Source organism: Myotis yumanensis, unplaced genomic scaffold (genome assembly GCF_028538775.1).
Source record: "Myotis yumanensis isolate MYYU_CA2020_CCGP unplaced genomic scaffold, mMyoYum1.0.hap1 SCAF_8, whole genome shotgun sequence".
Classification (NCBI taxonomy): domain Eukaryota; kingdom Metazoa; phylum Chordata; class Mammalia; order Chiroptera; family Vespertilionidae; genus Myotis; species Myotis yumanensis.
In genome coordinates, this window is record NW_027223759.1 from 71216774 (window position 1) to 71230040 (window position 13267).

The following is a 13267-nucleotide window of genomic DNA, read 5'->3' on the forward strand; positions in this document are numbered from 1 at the left end:
AAACATATATACTGGTGTGTCTCAAGTCATATTTGTACCTAAGATAGAAAGTACACAATAACCTAAACATCTTGATAAAGGTGGGCACACATTTAAACTGCCCATCTTTACTTTTTTTTCATTTTTTTATTATATCAGGGCTGTTTTTGATTTTTAAAATTAATTTATTAATTTATTTATTTTCCTTACCTGAGGACATTTTTTTCATTGACTTTTGAGAATGGGGAAGAGAAGGAGAGAGAGAGAGAGAGAGAGAGAGAGAGAGAGAGAGAGAGAGAAACATTAATATGAGAGAGAAACTTTTATCGGCTGCCTCCTGCAAGTACCAAGACTGGGGCTGGGAATCAAATCCATGTCCTTTTGTATATGGGACTAGTCTCCTATCAGCTAAGCCGCACTAGTCAGGGCATAATAAATATTTTAATGAAAATAAAAATATAATAAACCCCCATATATCCATTGCCCAGTTTCAATAATTATCAACATTTATCTAATTGTTTCAACTATTCTCCACCTATCCACTCCATATACTTGTTTGCTAGAGTATTTTATTCAAAGTAAGTCCCAGACATCTCGTTATTTCTCCTATAAAACTTCATTGCTGAGAAATAACTGTCATGCCAGGATTACATATAACAGAATTAACATTAATTTTTCCCCCTTAAGGGCACCTTCCACTCCCTTTTTTGTGCACTGATTTACTTGAGAAACGAGATGGGACACTTTAAAACAGGGAGCAGGCAGACTCCCCTGAACCCATTGATTAACAGTAACAAATATGCCATAACTCAGGGCTTGGCAAACTGTATGTAAAGGGCTAGATAGTAAACATCGTGGGCTTTGTGGGCCACAGGATCTCTGTAGGTGTAGTGGGAAAGCCGTCATAGACATAAATGGGTGACTGTGTGCCAATGAAAGTTTAGTTACCAAAACACACGGTTGGTTTTGGTGCATGAGCTATAGTTAGCTAACCTCTAATATAATAGGAAGTTTAGCACCATGTAAGAAGTAGTCTTTTCAAAAAAAATTGAACCTGCATCAGATCAAAGCTCCAGGGTGGAACTCACTTTTCAACAAATACTGTGTTAAAGGAACCAGTTAAATGACATGCAAAATCTAGAAGGTGGGACATTCTGGAGGGGGACTAAACCTCCTTTCTCAGGTAAATCAGTGTTTTCAATTTAAATTGAGCTTGACGTCCTAGCTTTCTTAACATTGATAATATTTATGTTTAGAGAGTGCTAAAAGCTGAGTATTTAATCCTACTTGCTTTATAAGAGTCCAAGAAAATATTCAGTTGAAAACAAAAAATTGCAAACTTAGGATAGCATGCAACAAAGAAAACCATTAACAAAACAAAAAGACAGCCTACTGAATGGAAGAATATATTCACTAATGATATGTGCAATAAGGGGTTAATATCTAAAATTTATTTAAAAACTCACACAACTATACACCAAAAAACAACAAACAAAGACATTAAAAAATGGGCAGAGGACCTGAATAGACATTTCTCCAAAGATGACGTACAGAGAGCCAATAGACATATGAAAAGATTCTCAATGTCACTAATCATCAGCTGGCGTGGCTCAGTGGTTGAGTGTCACCCTGTAAACTAGGAGGTCCCTGGTTCAATTCCCATTCAGGGCACATGCCTTGATTTCAGGCTCCATCCCCAGTGTGGGGCATGCAGGAGGCAGCTGATCAATGATTCTCCCTCATCATTCATGTTTCTATTTCCCTCTCCCTTAGTCTATGAAATCAATAGAAATATGTTTTAAAAAATAAAATAAATCAAACAACAAGTGCTGGTGAGGATGTGGAGAAAAGGGAAACCTTTTGAACTGTTAGAGGGAATGCAGATTGGTACAGCCACTGTGGATATTTTAATTTTCCTAAAAAATTAAAAATGGAACTGCCTTATGACCCAGAAATTCCACTTCTGGGTATATATCCAAAGTAACTCAAAACACTAAATTGAAAAGATATACGTACCCATATGTTTATTGCAGTGTTATTTGCAATAGCGAAGATATGGAAGCAACCCAAGTGCCCATCAATAGATGAGTTAAAAAAAAGTGGTGGTATGCCCTGGCTGGTGTGGCTCATTTGGTTGGAGAATCATCATGTACAACAAAAGGTCATGGGTTTGATTCCTAGTCAGGTGTATACAGGCAGCAACCCATCTCTCTCTCTCCCTCTCTCTCTCTCTCTCTCTCTCTCCGTTTCTTTCATTCTAAAATCAACAAAAACATATCCTCTGGTAAGGTTAAAAATTTTTTAAAAGTGGTAGTACATTTGTGACACGGATGGACCTAGAGGGCATTATTCTAAGTGAAATAAGTCAAACAGAGAAAGACATATACCATATGATTATGCGGAATCTTAAAGAACAAAATAAACAACACAAAACAGAAATAGACTCATAAATGCAGAAAATAAACTGATGATTGCCAGAGGGGAGCAGGGTTGGGGGGCTGAGTGAAAAAGCTGAAGGGATTAAGAAGTGCAAATTGGTAGTCACAAACTAGTCACAGAGTTGTAAAGTGCAGAATCGGGAATATAGTCAATAATCTATATACATAAAAGCCTAAGCGACTGTTACAATGGAATGACCGGACGACCAGAATGACAGGTCGCTATGATGTACACTGACCACCAGGGGGCAGATGCTCAATGTAGGAGCTGCCTCCAGCCTGCAGGCCCCGATCGCTGATGGGGCCTGCTGGCCAACCTCCTGGTCCCTTCCAGGCAAGCTCTCGGTCTCTCTCCCTGTCCGGCAGGCCCCCAGGCTGGGGCAGGGAACTGGAGGTGGGTGGCAGTGGACGCAGCCCCTTTCTCAAGGGGGCTGAGGGCTGGCTCCTTCCTTGAGCCGGCTCCCTCCTCGGGCTGGCGGCCAACCTCCCGGGAATCTCCCGGGTCCTTCCCCCATGTCTCTCCCCCCGGCTGGCAGGCCCTGTTTGCCCAGGCCCCGGGCTGGGTTGGGGAACCGGGAGTGGGTGGCGGCAGACACAGGCAGAGAGGGAAGGAGGAGGGAGGGAGATGGGGAGGTGGGGAACCGTGTGGTGGTGGCATGCAGGAGGGAGGGGAGGAGGAGGCGGGGAGGCAGGGAACCTGATTGGCCCTGATCACCAGCCAGGCCTAGGGACCACCCCCTCTAGTATTGTAATAACTATGTATGGTGCCAGGTGAGTACTTGAACTATCAGAGGGAACACTTTTATAATCACATTTATATGATTGTTTAACCACTATGCTATATGCTATACACCTGAAACTAATATAAACTAATATTGAATGTCCACTGTGATTGAAAATAAAATTAAAATAACATTGCATATTATTAACTAAGTAACAAAGGATTTTATAGTTATAACAAATCAAGTAGAAAAAAATAGGAGACATAATGAGCCAATGGCAGAAGACTAGTCTTGCATATACATGCACACAGACATATAAAAAAGAAAAGAGGAAAATAGGGAGAAAAATAATTGAGAATGAGGAAGTGGAGGAGGAGCCTAGTCAGACATAGATGACATCAGTATTCTTAAGTCACTATCAGAAGAAAATGTTCATGGTATAAACCTTTCAAAGTTTTAATGTCTTTTCACTTAATAATGTCACTGATACAAACATATCCTAAGGATTATACTGGTACAATACTAGAGGCCCCGTACACAAATCCATGCATGAGTGGGGTCCCTCAGGGTGGCCTGTGGGTATTGGGCCCCAGCTCATGCCCCTAGCTCATGCTCCCAGCCTTGCAACCCTGCCTGGCACCCCGCTGTGGCCTGGTGCCACCCCCTCACCTGCTCCATCATCCCGCCTGTGGGGCGATCAATCGGGGCCAGGCCCCTCACCGGGCTCCCTCAATGCCTGGGAGTCGGTGGAGGCCCCACCTCCCACCACCGCCACTGGTTGCTGTCTGCAGGGTGATTGGCAGGGCAATTGGGTCCCCGCTCGCACCCGCCTTGGCCTGGTGCTGCTCGCTCACCTACTCCACCATCCCACTGTGGTCCCGCTCTTGTCGAGCCCTTTGGGGCTGGCAGCACCTCAACTGCCGCCCACTGCCAGCACTGTGTCACCGAGAACAATGTTCATGATAAAATTTTTATCTCTTGGGGATTGTGGGAGGAGTTGAACTTACTGAGCAGTGAGAGATATACAATATACAATATGGTCTGAAGTTTAGTATGGAGAATGAGCCCATAATCAGAAAATTGGGTCAGAGGTATTCAGATACAGAGATAATTATTAAAGCCATAATGTTGGATAATATCACCAGAGAGAGTTTGGAATAACATTTCTTTGAGAGACAGAAAGAGTAAACATAAAGACAATCGGTATTTTTAAAAAAGAATAGAAAAAAAGATAGGGAAGTCAATAATAATAGTGTCTTAGAGGCCAAGTGAGTAGAATTTTCAAGGGTATCTGTTAATCAGCGTAAAATTATGAAGAAAATTTGAGGACAATAATAATTGAGAAGAAATTAATTGATTTATGGACTAAGAGATTTGAGGTAAACATTGCAATAGTACATAAATATATAGTAAAGACAACACCACATGTTAACTTCTTCATTTCTAAACCTTTCTTACCACTAGGGAATGAAAATTAACTTACTGGAGCAATATGTACATATTGAAAAATCTGACCTCTCTATTGAGAAAACAAAGAGAAGTAACCAATTAAGACACATTATTTTGTATATTTAAAAAAAATTAAAACTATAAACCCCGAGAGGGATTGGAATGTGACTTTATGACCTTTTTTTGATTGTTTGTTTTTGGTGTGTTGTTGTTGTTGTTGTTGTTTGGTCATGTATTCGTAGAATTGGAAGCAGTGAGTGTAGATTTCTTTTTAAAAAGTTCAAGGATGTACCAAAATTTGAAGTTGTACAAGTAGAAGCACATGACAAAGATTAGGTGTGCTTTTTTGTTATGTGTGTATTGTGTGAGTAGGATTAAGCATATTTAGAAGGTAAAGGAGAAGGAACCATCCTTCAAAGTTTGAAATGTTGCAGTCTGAGAATAAAGTTAATGGAGAATTTCTGCTCTAACCCATCACTACAATGCAAACACATTTAAAATTTAATTTTATCTTAAATAAATAATGGCATAAAATGTGTAACTTAAGAACATTTTCAGATTGATTTTCCTACATTGTTACAGTACCTTGGTAGACACAGTCAGTCATGCCTATAAATGGTGAATGTCACTCAGTAAAATAAGAATAATCATATCTAAAATGTAACAGTGCTTTCTATACGTCTAACATGGTTAAAAATGCTTTGCATATATTATCTCATTTATTCTATATAATTTCACACAATAACTCATGAGGTAGGTACTGTTACTATCCACTCTTTACACACAAGGAAATAAGCAGAGAGGTGATATTTGCCCATGGTCTCACAACCAGTAATTGGCACATATAGTTTATAAACACTGACAGTCAGACAACTTACACTCCTCAGTCTGAGCTAAAAATGCTATAGAAACTAGACTATTAGAGCTAGCAAATGGCTCCTACCCTCCTTCCTTGGGTCAATCAGTGCTCTTCCTGCTTGTGCTACCCTTGAAGGCTGTCAACGCTCCAGCTCCCGGCTGTGCCTTAGTCATTGTAACTAATGCTGTTTCCTTTTCAAATGTCAAAATCAAATCCAGCCACCTAAAAAACCTTTCCAAATGAACCCAGTGGCACTTGTTAGGGTGTACCCAGAGACAGTCTTGAAAAAATTAGATGGAGCCCATGACAAAATTCTGCAACAGATGGTCCATTTCTCATCAGCAAACAAAAGATCTGCTGTACCATCACCCAGTTTCTCTCAAGTTAGAGAACATCCCCCTGAATATAAAGAGATTTCTATGTGTCAAAAATAAATCTTCTCTTCAAAGGAAGAGGAATGGGAGCCTTTTAAAGATAATTCAGCCAGATGTAGGCATATGCCAGCGGGGGGCGGGGGCGGGAGACAACCTGGTCACTGCCTTCCTTTCCAAACAGCTGTAGATGAGATGAAAGCAGGGTGTTGTGTCTCTGAGTGGTGGGGGAAAAAAAGGAATAATAAACTGGAAAGTAATGTAGAAAAGTTTAAATCTACAATGTTTCAGTTCTCTGTATGCACTTGTTCTAATGCAATCAATTTCTTCTGTATTTTCTGTACTGTGTGTTTCACATTTAACTCCTGTGCATTCGTGTTCCTGTTTGTAGTTTTTATTTCTCTGTAAGTCATTCACTGGTTCTCGTAGATGAAGAGATATCCCTTCTTTTGTTCAGGGTTTTCATTTCCCCTGGTTACTGTGCTCCAACAATAACTATTTTCTTTATCTTCCTACCACCATTTATTCTATTGTTTGTGTCTTTATGTTTCACCTATTTTTGTTTAAGTGAAGACATTTTCTAGGTATGTAATCAACAACTAGAAAATTCACTACCATTATAAGAAAAATCTTTATCTACAAGTTTTAAAGCCATTTTCTGGTAATGAAAAATGCAAGGTTAATCAGCTTTTAATGTATATAAAATTTATCTTGTTTATCAACCTATTAATAGGAATTTATCTAGCCACTAGATTAATGTCATTTATAAATAAATTTTAAAGCAATACTACTCAACATAAAAATGTATATAATTTTCTTCATCGAGAAGCAATAGCTTCTAGCATGTTTAAGTGTGTGGAGCCCTTTCAAAGTAAACTAAATAAGTAAATTGTGAAACTTCAATTTATTCCTTCTCTTGGAAATGCAGGTAGGTTTTATTTGGAGACATTTTATTCACCTAAGAATGCTTTTAAAAAAAAAAAAAGTAAAAACATAGAATTGTCCTTCATTGTAGAATATAGAATCTATGGCAATAAAGAAAACATATCACTTTCATACCTCAAGCCTCAAGCATTGCATTCATGCATTTTTCTGGCCACTCTAACTATGCTTTATTTCTACAAAAGTGAGAGATTTTTGGATAGTCTCTGATGTTAGCAACCCTGTGTCATTTTCTGAGTTCTAGTTCATTGAGATCTATAACTGAATTTCTTTCTTATGCTATTTGATGTTATTATTTTATATTTGTACAATTTCTAAACCTCATTCTTTCCCCCTTACAAATGATAGCCATTAATTTAATTTTGTTTTGTTCACCACATCTACAGAGCTAGCTGTGCACTCAATTTTCTGCTCAGCTCTTGACAGTCCAGGCAGTTAGAGAGACTCATTCCTGATATAGCAGTTAACTGTTATGTTCAAAACACCTTAAAGGATTGTTCAGCTTTCATTGCGATGTTAGTTCCCACAGAGCAAATAAAGAAAAATATCTAAAGATGATCCATCAGATTTGCTATTGTGTACTGTTAACATTAGACTTCTAAATCATCTTACCAGAAGTGACAGTCCTTACTATGAAGAAAAATATCAAAATGAAATAAAATAGGACTGTGTAAGTGCTTATATCTAAACACAGTATGTGTATTTAAATCAAATAAAATAACGTTCATAAATATTAGTATAGATGACATGTCCACTTTAGATTTATTAAAATATTTATTTATAATAAGTCTAAGCTCTATTTTATGTAGATCCAGAAATAGTTGGTACATGAATCAACACGGGGAAATATAATTTTCTCTGCCTTATCCTCTAATGGCCAATACAATCTGCATTACCACATGAATAGAGCAAACATAATTGAAAAGGCAAAATGGGCCAGGAAAGAGTAATACAGAGAATAATGAAAGCACTTTAAAGCATAAAATATTTCTGTGTATATATAATTAGGTATAAAATGAGCTCTGCTAATTTTGCCAGATGTGAACCTGAGTTATCATCGAATCTAAGCATCATGGGAACATTGGGAAACTGGGACCCAAAGAGGTCAAATTACTGCCTCAAGTCACAGATTTAAGTAAGAGACCAACTTTGATGGAAACTCTGGCGTCCTAATTCTTATCTAGTGAAGACTCCATGAAAATAAACCATTTCAGCTCAGTAATTTCCTTTTTATTACCTTTTTCCAATAGGGAGACCCACCTGCCGCTGTGCACTGGGATTCACTGGACCAAACTGTGGCAAGATGGTCTGTGAGGATTTTTGTCAGAACGAAGGGACCTGCAGTGTGACTGCTGGGAACCAGCCTTACTGCCACTGCCCGCCTGAACACACGGGGGACAGATGCCAGGACTGTAAGTGGGAGCCGCACCAGGCAGCATGCACTAATGTTTACATGAAGAAGCTTCCTTGTTACCTGTACTGTATTTGCTACATTATCTCAGTTCCAGCCACCCCTTTTTTCAGTTTCAGCCTGAGTCACCTCAACTCCAATAATTCTTTACATTGTTCTTCATCCTTCTCTTAAAGAGTCTGTTTTTTCCTTCTCCAGCTTAGGTTCCATAGTCTATCATTATAATCATTCCCTGGTATCCTCCTCGACTCCCTTGCTCCCTCTTCTCTTATGTTGTTTTTCCTGGAAATTCATGACATGGTTTAGTCCAATGTTCCCTCTTTCCTGAATTGGTGCCCTGTTGCTAAATGCAACTGAAGGAAAACACATAATCATATACACTGGTCTTAGTTGAGTTTTTTTTTTTTTTTTAATCACTAATCTCAAATGGATACTTACTGTGGCTTCTTAGTGTATTTCACTAATCAATTGACTCTCCTAAATGTCTATGTCATATTCTCTCCTTTCTCCTCAAACCTCCAGTACCTGCTCCCCAACTTTACTCTCAGATGAAGACAGCTGTCTAAAGAGAATGGCCACAAGTTTCCACCTCCACACCCTCAACCTACTTTATTCTATACCCACACACACTGTCTTCCTTCTCGTGGAGAGGAACCCTGTGCTATGTCTAATGCTACACTACTCACTCAGACACTATTTACGTGTAGCTACTCATGGACACATCTCTTACCACTGCCTCTCCTTCCTCTTACTTTATCAATGTTTTCCTTTCTAACTGGTTTTCACTTTTTTCTTTAAAAACCTTACCTTGTGATCACATCCCTTTCTAGCTACAACTTTATTAATTTACTCATTTTTTTAGTAGTAGCATGGCTTTTAAGAGTTGTTATATTCTCCAATTCCTCTATTTTTCTTTTGACTCTATCTCTGTTGGCTTTTTATCTTCACTATTCTGCTGAAACATATTTTATCAAGTCAAGTAATTTATTTTCGTGTTATTCATGTTTTTATACCCAGTGGTCATTTTTCAATTCCTATTTTACCTCTATAGTCAGCACTTAATCATTTCCTCCTTAAAACATTTAATTTGCTTGTCTTTCTTTTTACTGATCTCTTATTTTCATGCCAGTTTTACTGGCTGTTTCTTCACAGGGTTTTTTTTTTGTTTGTTTGTTTGTTTTTGCTGATTCCTCCTTCTCCCCCTGACCTTTAAATATTGATGTTACTTGTGACTCTGCCCTCATATTTCTTTTTATTCTAAAACTAGAGGCCCGATGCACAAAAATTCATGCAAGAGTAGGCCTTCCTTCCCCTGCCTGCCTGCATCGGCTTCCCTCTGGCCACTGGCAGGCACCTGGGACCCGGGCTGCTTCTCTCCTGCCCCGGCTTCGTCAGAAGGACATCTGATCTAATTAGCATATTACCCTTTTATTATTATAGATACCCACTCCTTGAGCCTGTGACTTCTGTTAAAATCTGCACATTAGAAAGACCTCAACAGGTTTAATAAAATATAGCAGTGATTTTCACCCAGTGAAACATGCAATACCTGACTATTTATTTAAGGGCTCTGACCTCTTTTCCTTTAAATCAGTGGTTCTCAACCTGTGGGTCACGACCCCTTTGGCGGTGAACGACCATTTCACAGGGGTCGCCTAAGACTATCCTGTATATCAGATATTTACATTACGATTTATAACAGTAACAACATTACAGTTATGAAGTAGCAATGAAAATAATTTTATGGTTTGGGCACAACATGAGGAACTGTATTTAAAGGGCCAGAAGGTTGAGAACCACTGCCTTAGACTGTCCAATTGGAAAAAAAAAAAAAGACAACAGCCAACACAATAGCTGTGAATGATTCAAAATTATACCTATTTTTTGTCAGATTGGCAAAAAATAAAAAGTAATATAAAATATATTGGCAAATATATATATATATATATATATTTATATTTTTATTGATTTCAGAGAGGAAGGGAGAGGGAGAGATAGAAACATCAATGATGAAAGAGAATCATTGATTGGCTGCCTCCTGCATGCCCCCTACTGGGGATCGAGCCAATACCCCCCCCCCCGCCCCCGGGCATGTGACCTTGACCAGAATCGAACTTGGGACCCTTCAGTCCACATGCCGACACTCCATCCACTGAGCCAAACTGGCTAGGGCAAAATATATATATATATATATTTTTAATATATTTTATTGATTTTTTACAGAGAGGAAGAGAGAGGGATAGTGAGTTAGAAACATCGATGAGAGAAACATCAATCAGCTGCATCCTGCACACCCCCTACTGGGGATGTGCTCGTAACCAAGGTACATGCCCTTGACTGGAATCGAACCTGGGACCTTTCAGTCCACAGGCCAACACACTATTCACTGAGCCAAACCACTTAGGGCCAAAAATATATTTTTTGATATGCCACAGAATTTTAGTAATTAGTTCATGTGTGCCACAAGATGAAGAAGGTTGAAGATTGCTAAAATATAGTTTCCCAAGCATCACCTATGATTTTGATTCTCTTTGCCCATAATGGGACATCTATATTATTTGAAGTTTTCCAAATGTTTTAAATATGAGACCCACTGACTGGATAATTTCAACTAATTGCATAGCCTTTTTTTACCATCCAACTATCAATAGTTCCAAATTTATGTATCCAGTTAAACCTAGCTTTTGAGTAGCAGATTTTTATACTTAAATGTCTATTTGACAGCGTGACTCATTTCTATATTAACCTGATATTCTCACCTGAAAACTCCTCTACCATAGTTTATCTTATGTCTATTAATTTTTTTAAAATGGTTTTTCATCTCAATCACATTTACTGGGACCTTTTTATATCCAGGAACTCTCGTAATACTTTTTTTTTGCATTAATTGATCAATTCATTTAATTTAGCTAATGAACACAGTATTGCTTTTGTTCCCATTTCACAGAGGAGGTGACTGAGGAGGCATAAAGAGCCTCCTGAAGGTGACAGTGTTAGTAATTGGGAAAGCCAGGATTCAAACCCAGACAATCTACCTCCAGGGACCACACCCTTAAAAGTTATTTAACTTTGTGGTCTCTGTATTGTTTGATATCATTGAAGACCTCACTGAGAGTGGGCTAGGTCTCTTGTCATTGTAGAAAGTAACAGAACAGCAAAGAATCAAGTTACCAGTATGTGCGTGGACCTTATTTGAGAATAAGTCATAGTAGCAAATATTTTGCATCTGATGTTCCAACAGGGGGGCTACTTGAGCAACAAAGAGGTAACTTCAGTTCCAAATTTGTCTTTCCTTTTCTATATGTCCATTCTCTACATATTAGGACAGACCCTTCTTGGCGAATATAGATGCTACTAACCTAAGCCAATGCCCTTTTTCATGTTGCTTGCCCAACTTACCTCTTCAGTTATATGCATCACAGGCCATCGGAGTTTAGTTGGCAAATACGGTCAATTTATGTGCATGGAACCCCACTCACATGCGGCTCAGTCCTCATGACTCTCTCCTCTCGCTCCTCTCATAGTATTCAAACACAACTTCTGTTTCCTACTCACAGCTTTGCTTAGTTTTCTTTCTTGCTCCATTATTCTCAGAGTCCTGAATGGGGTCAGTACCAACTACTATCCTGAATAATGCAAATGGTCATCAATATCCAAACTATCTTTCCATCCTCTTTTTTATTCTAATAAAACCATACCGATCATCGTTCTTTATATGTCAACTCCCTTGACATTGTGACTTTCTCATGCTATTCTCTTCCTCTGAAATGCATCTTCTTTGGATTCCTACTCACCTTCACCCCTCTATCCCAATCCTATCTGTATATCTCTTTCCACCTTAAACACCATTTCCTTTTACAAGTTGTTCACATTAGCCCTCAGGTTGAATTAATCTCATTCTCTTCTTAATTTTAAAGTCACTGGTTCTTTACCTCTTTCTGGCTCTATACACTTTTACCTGGTATTATTGTGATTTGTGTCATTCTGACTCGTCTCAGATTACCTCCTTGAGACTGCACTCAGCAGTGGCATTTTTCAGATAAGCAAATGAGAAAAAAAATAATCATAAATAAACAAATGAGGGTTGTTTGGAGATAAGATAATAAAAGAACAATCTATTCAATGTACAAAAGCTGTATGTAATCAGGATCCAATAATCTTCATTTTTTTAAAAAAATAAATTTTAAAAATACTATGAGGCCATCATCATAGCAGTTTGAATTCTTAAAAAGAATAAATTCAGCCACTTATATTTACTTGGCAACTTAACAGAATCACAGTCTGAAGAAGCTTAATGCGTTGTAAAAGCCTACATTATAATTTTATTATCACTATCAGCAGTCATGGCACTTTCCACCTTTCACTGTAAAGCACTTATTAAAATTAACCAATTAATCCTTTGACAGAGGTTAAATAACTTGCTCAAGGTCCCGAAGTAGTGATATTATAGTCAGAATTGGACCCCAGGAGTTGTTGATCAAGATGTCAACAAACATTCCTGAAGTATGGTGATGCTATTCTTTGGCAGCAAAATAAGTCTGTGGACAGTGTCATTAAAATGATAAATCCAAAAGCTGACAAAAGCATAATAAATTTAGGATCTATTATATGTGAGCTGGCAAGGTTCAATGGACCTGGTGTTCTGTCGAAATTGTATCTTACATATACAAAACCTCTCTCTATAAATGAAGGGATGACAGAATGGTTCATTACAGTGCCTAATTAAAGGTCCATTAGTGGGAGGTAAAACATCAGTTCTTAGTTGTGCTGAGTAAAAACATTTCACAACCCTAATGGCAATATAAAATCTAGAGGTCTGAAATGCAAATTAATTTTAACAGCAGCTCCCAGGGAGGAGAGACAGAGATAAATAATGGCAACAGTAAAATTAAATATTCTTTAAGCTGTTCAAGAGCAACTATAACTCCATTTCATGCTATATTGGAACAAGGAATCTTAGAATACATTTTTTTAAACAAAGCATGGCATTTTACATTTAAATCTGGAAGTTGACTATGAGGTCAACAATACCTAGGGTTATTTGTAATTAAATAATGATGACATTAGGGCGAAAGGGACAATGAGGGCCAATTCAA

At 38.2% G+C, this 13267-nt stretch overlaps 1 protein-coding gene across 1 annotated transcript in view; it reads left to right on the top strand.

Moving 5' to 3' along the window:
• The window catches only part of LRP1B (LDL receptor related protein 1B), a 1706338-nt gene that overhangs the window by 1626068 nt on the left and 67003 nt on the right, over positions 1-13267 (top strand). Inside the window, exon 84 of the mRNA XM_070423500.1 lies at positions 8011-8172. Coding sequence (XP_070279601.1) covers positions 8011-8172 — 162 coding nt within the window. The remainder of the gene's footprint in view (positions 1-8010; positions 8173-13267) is intronic.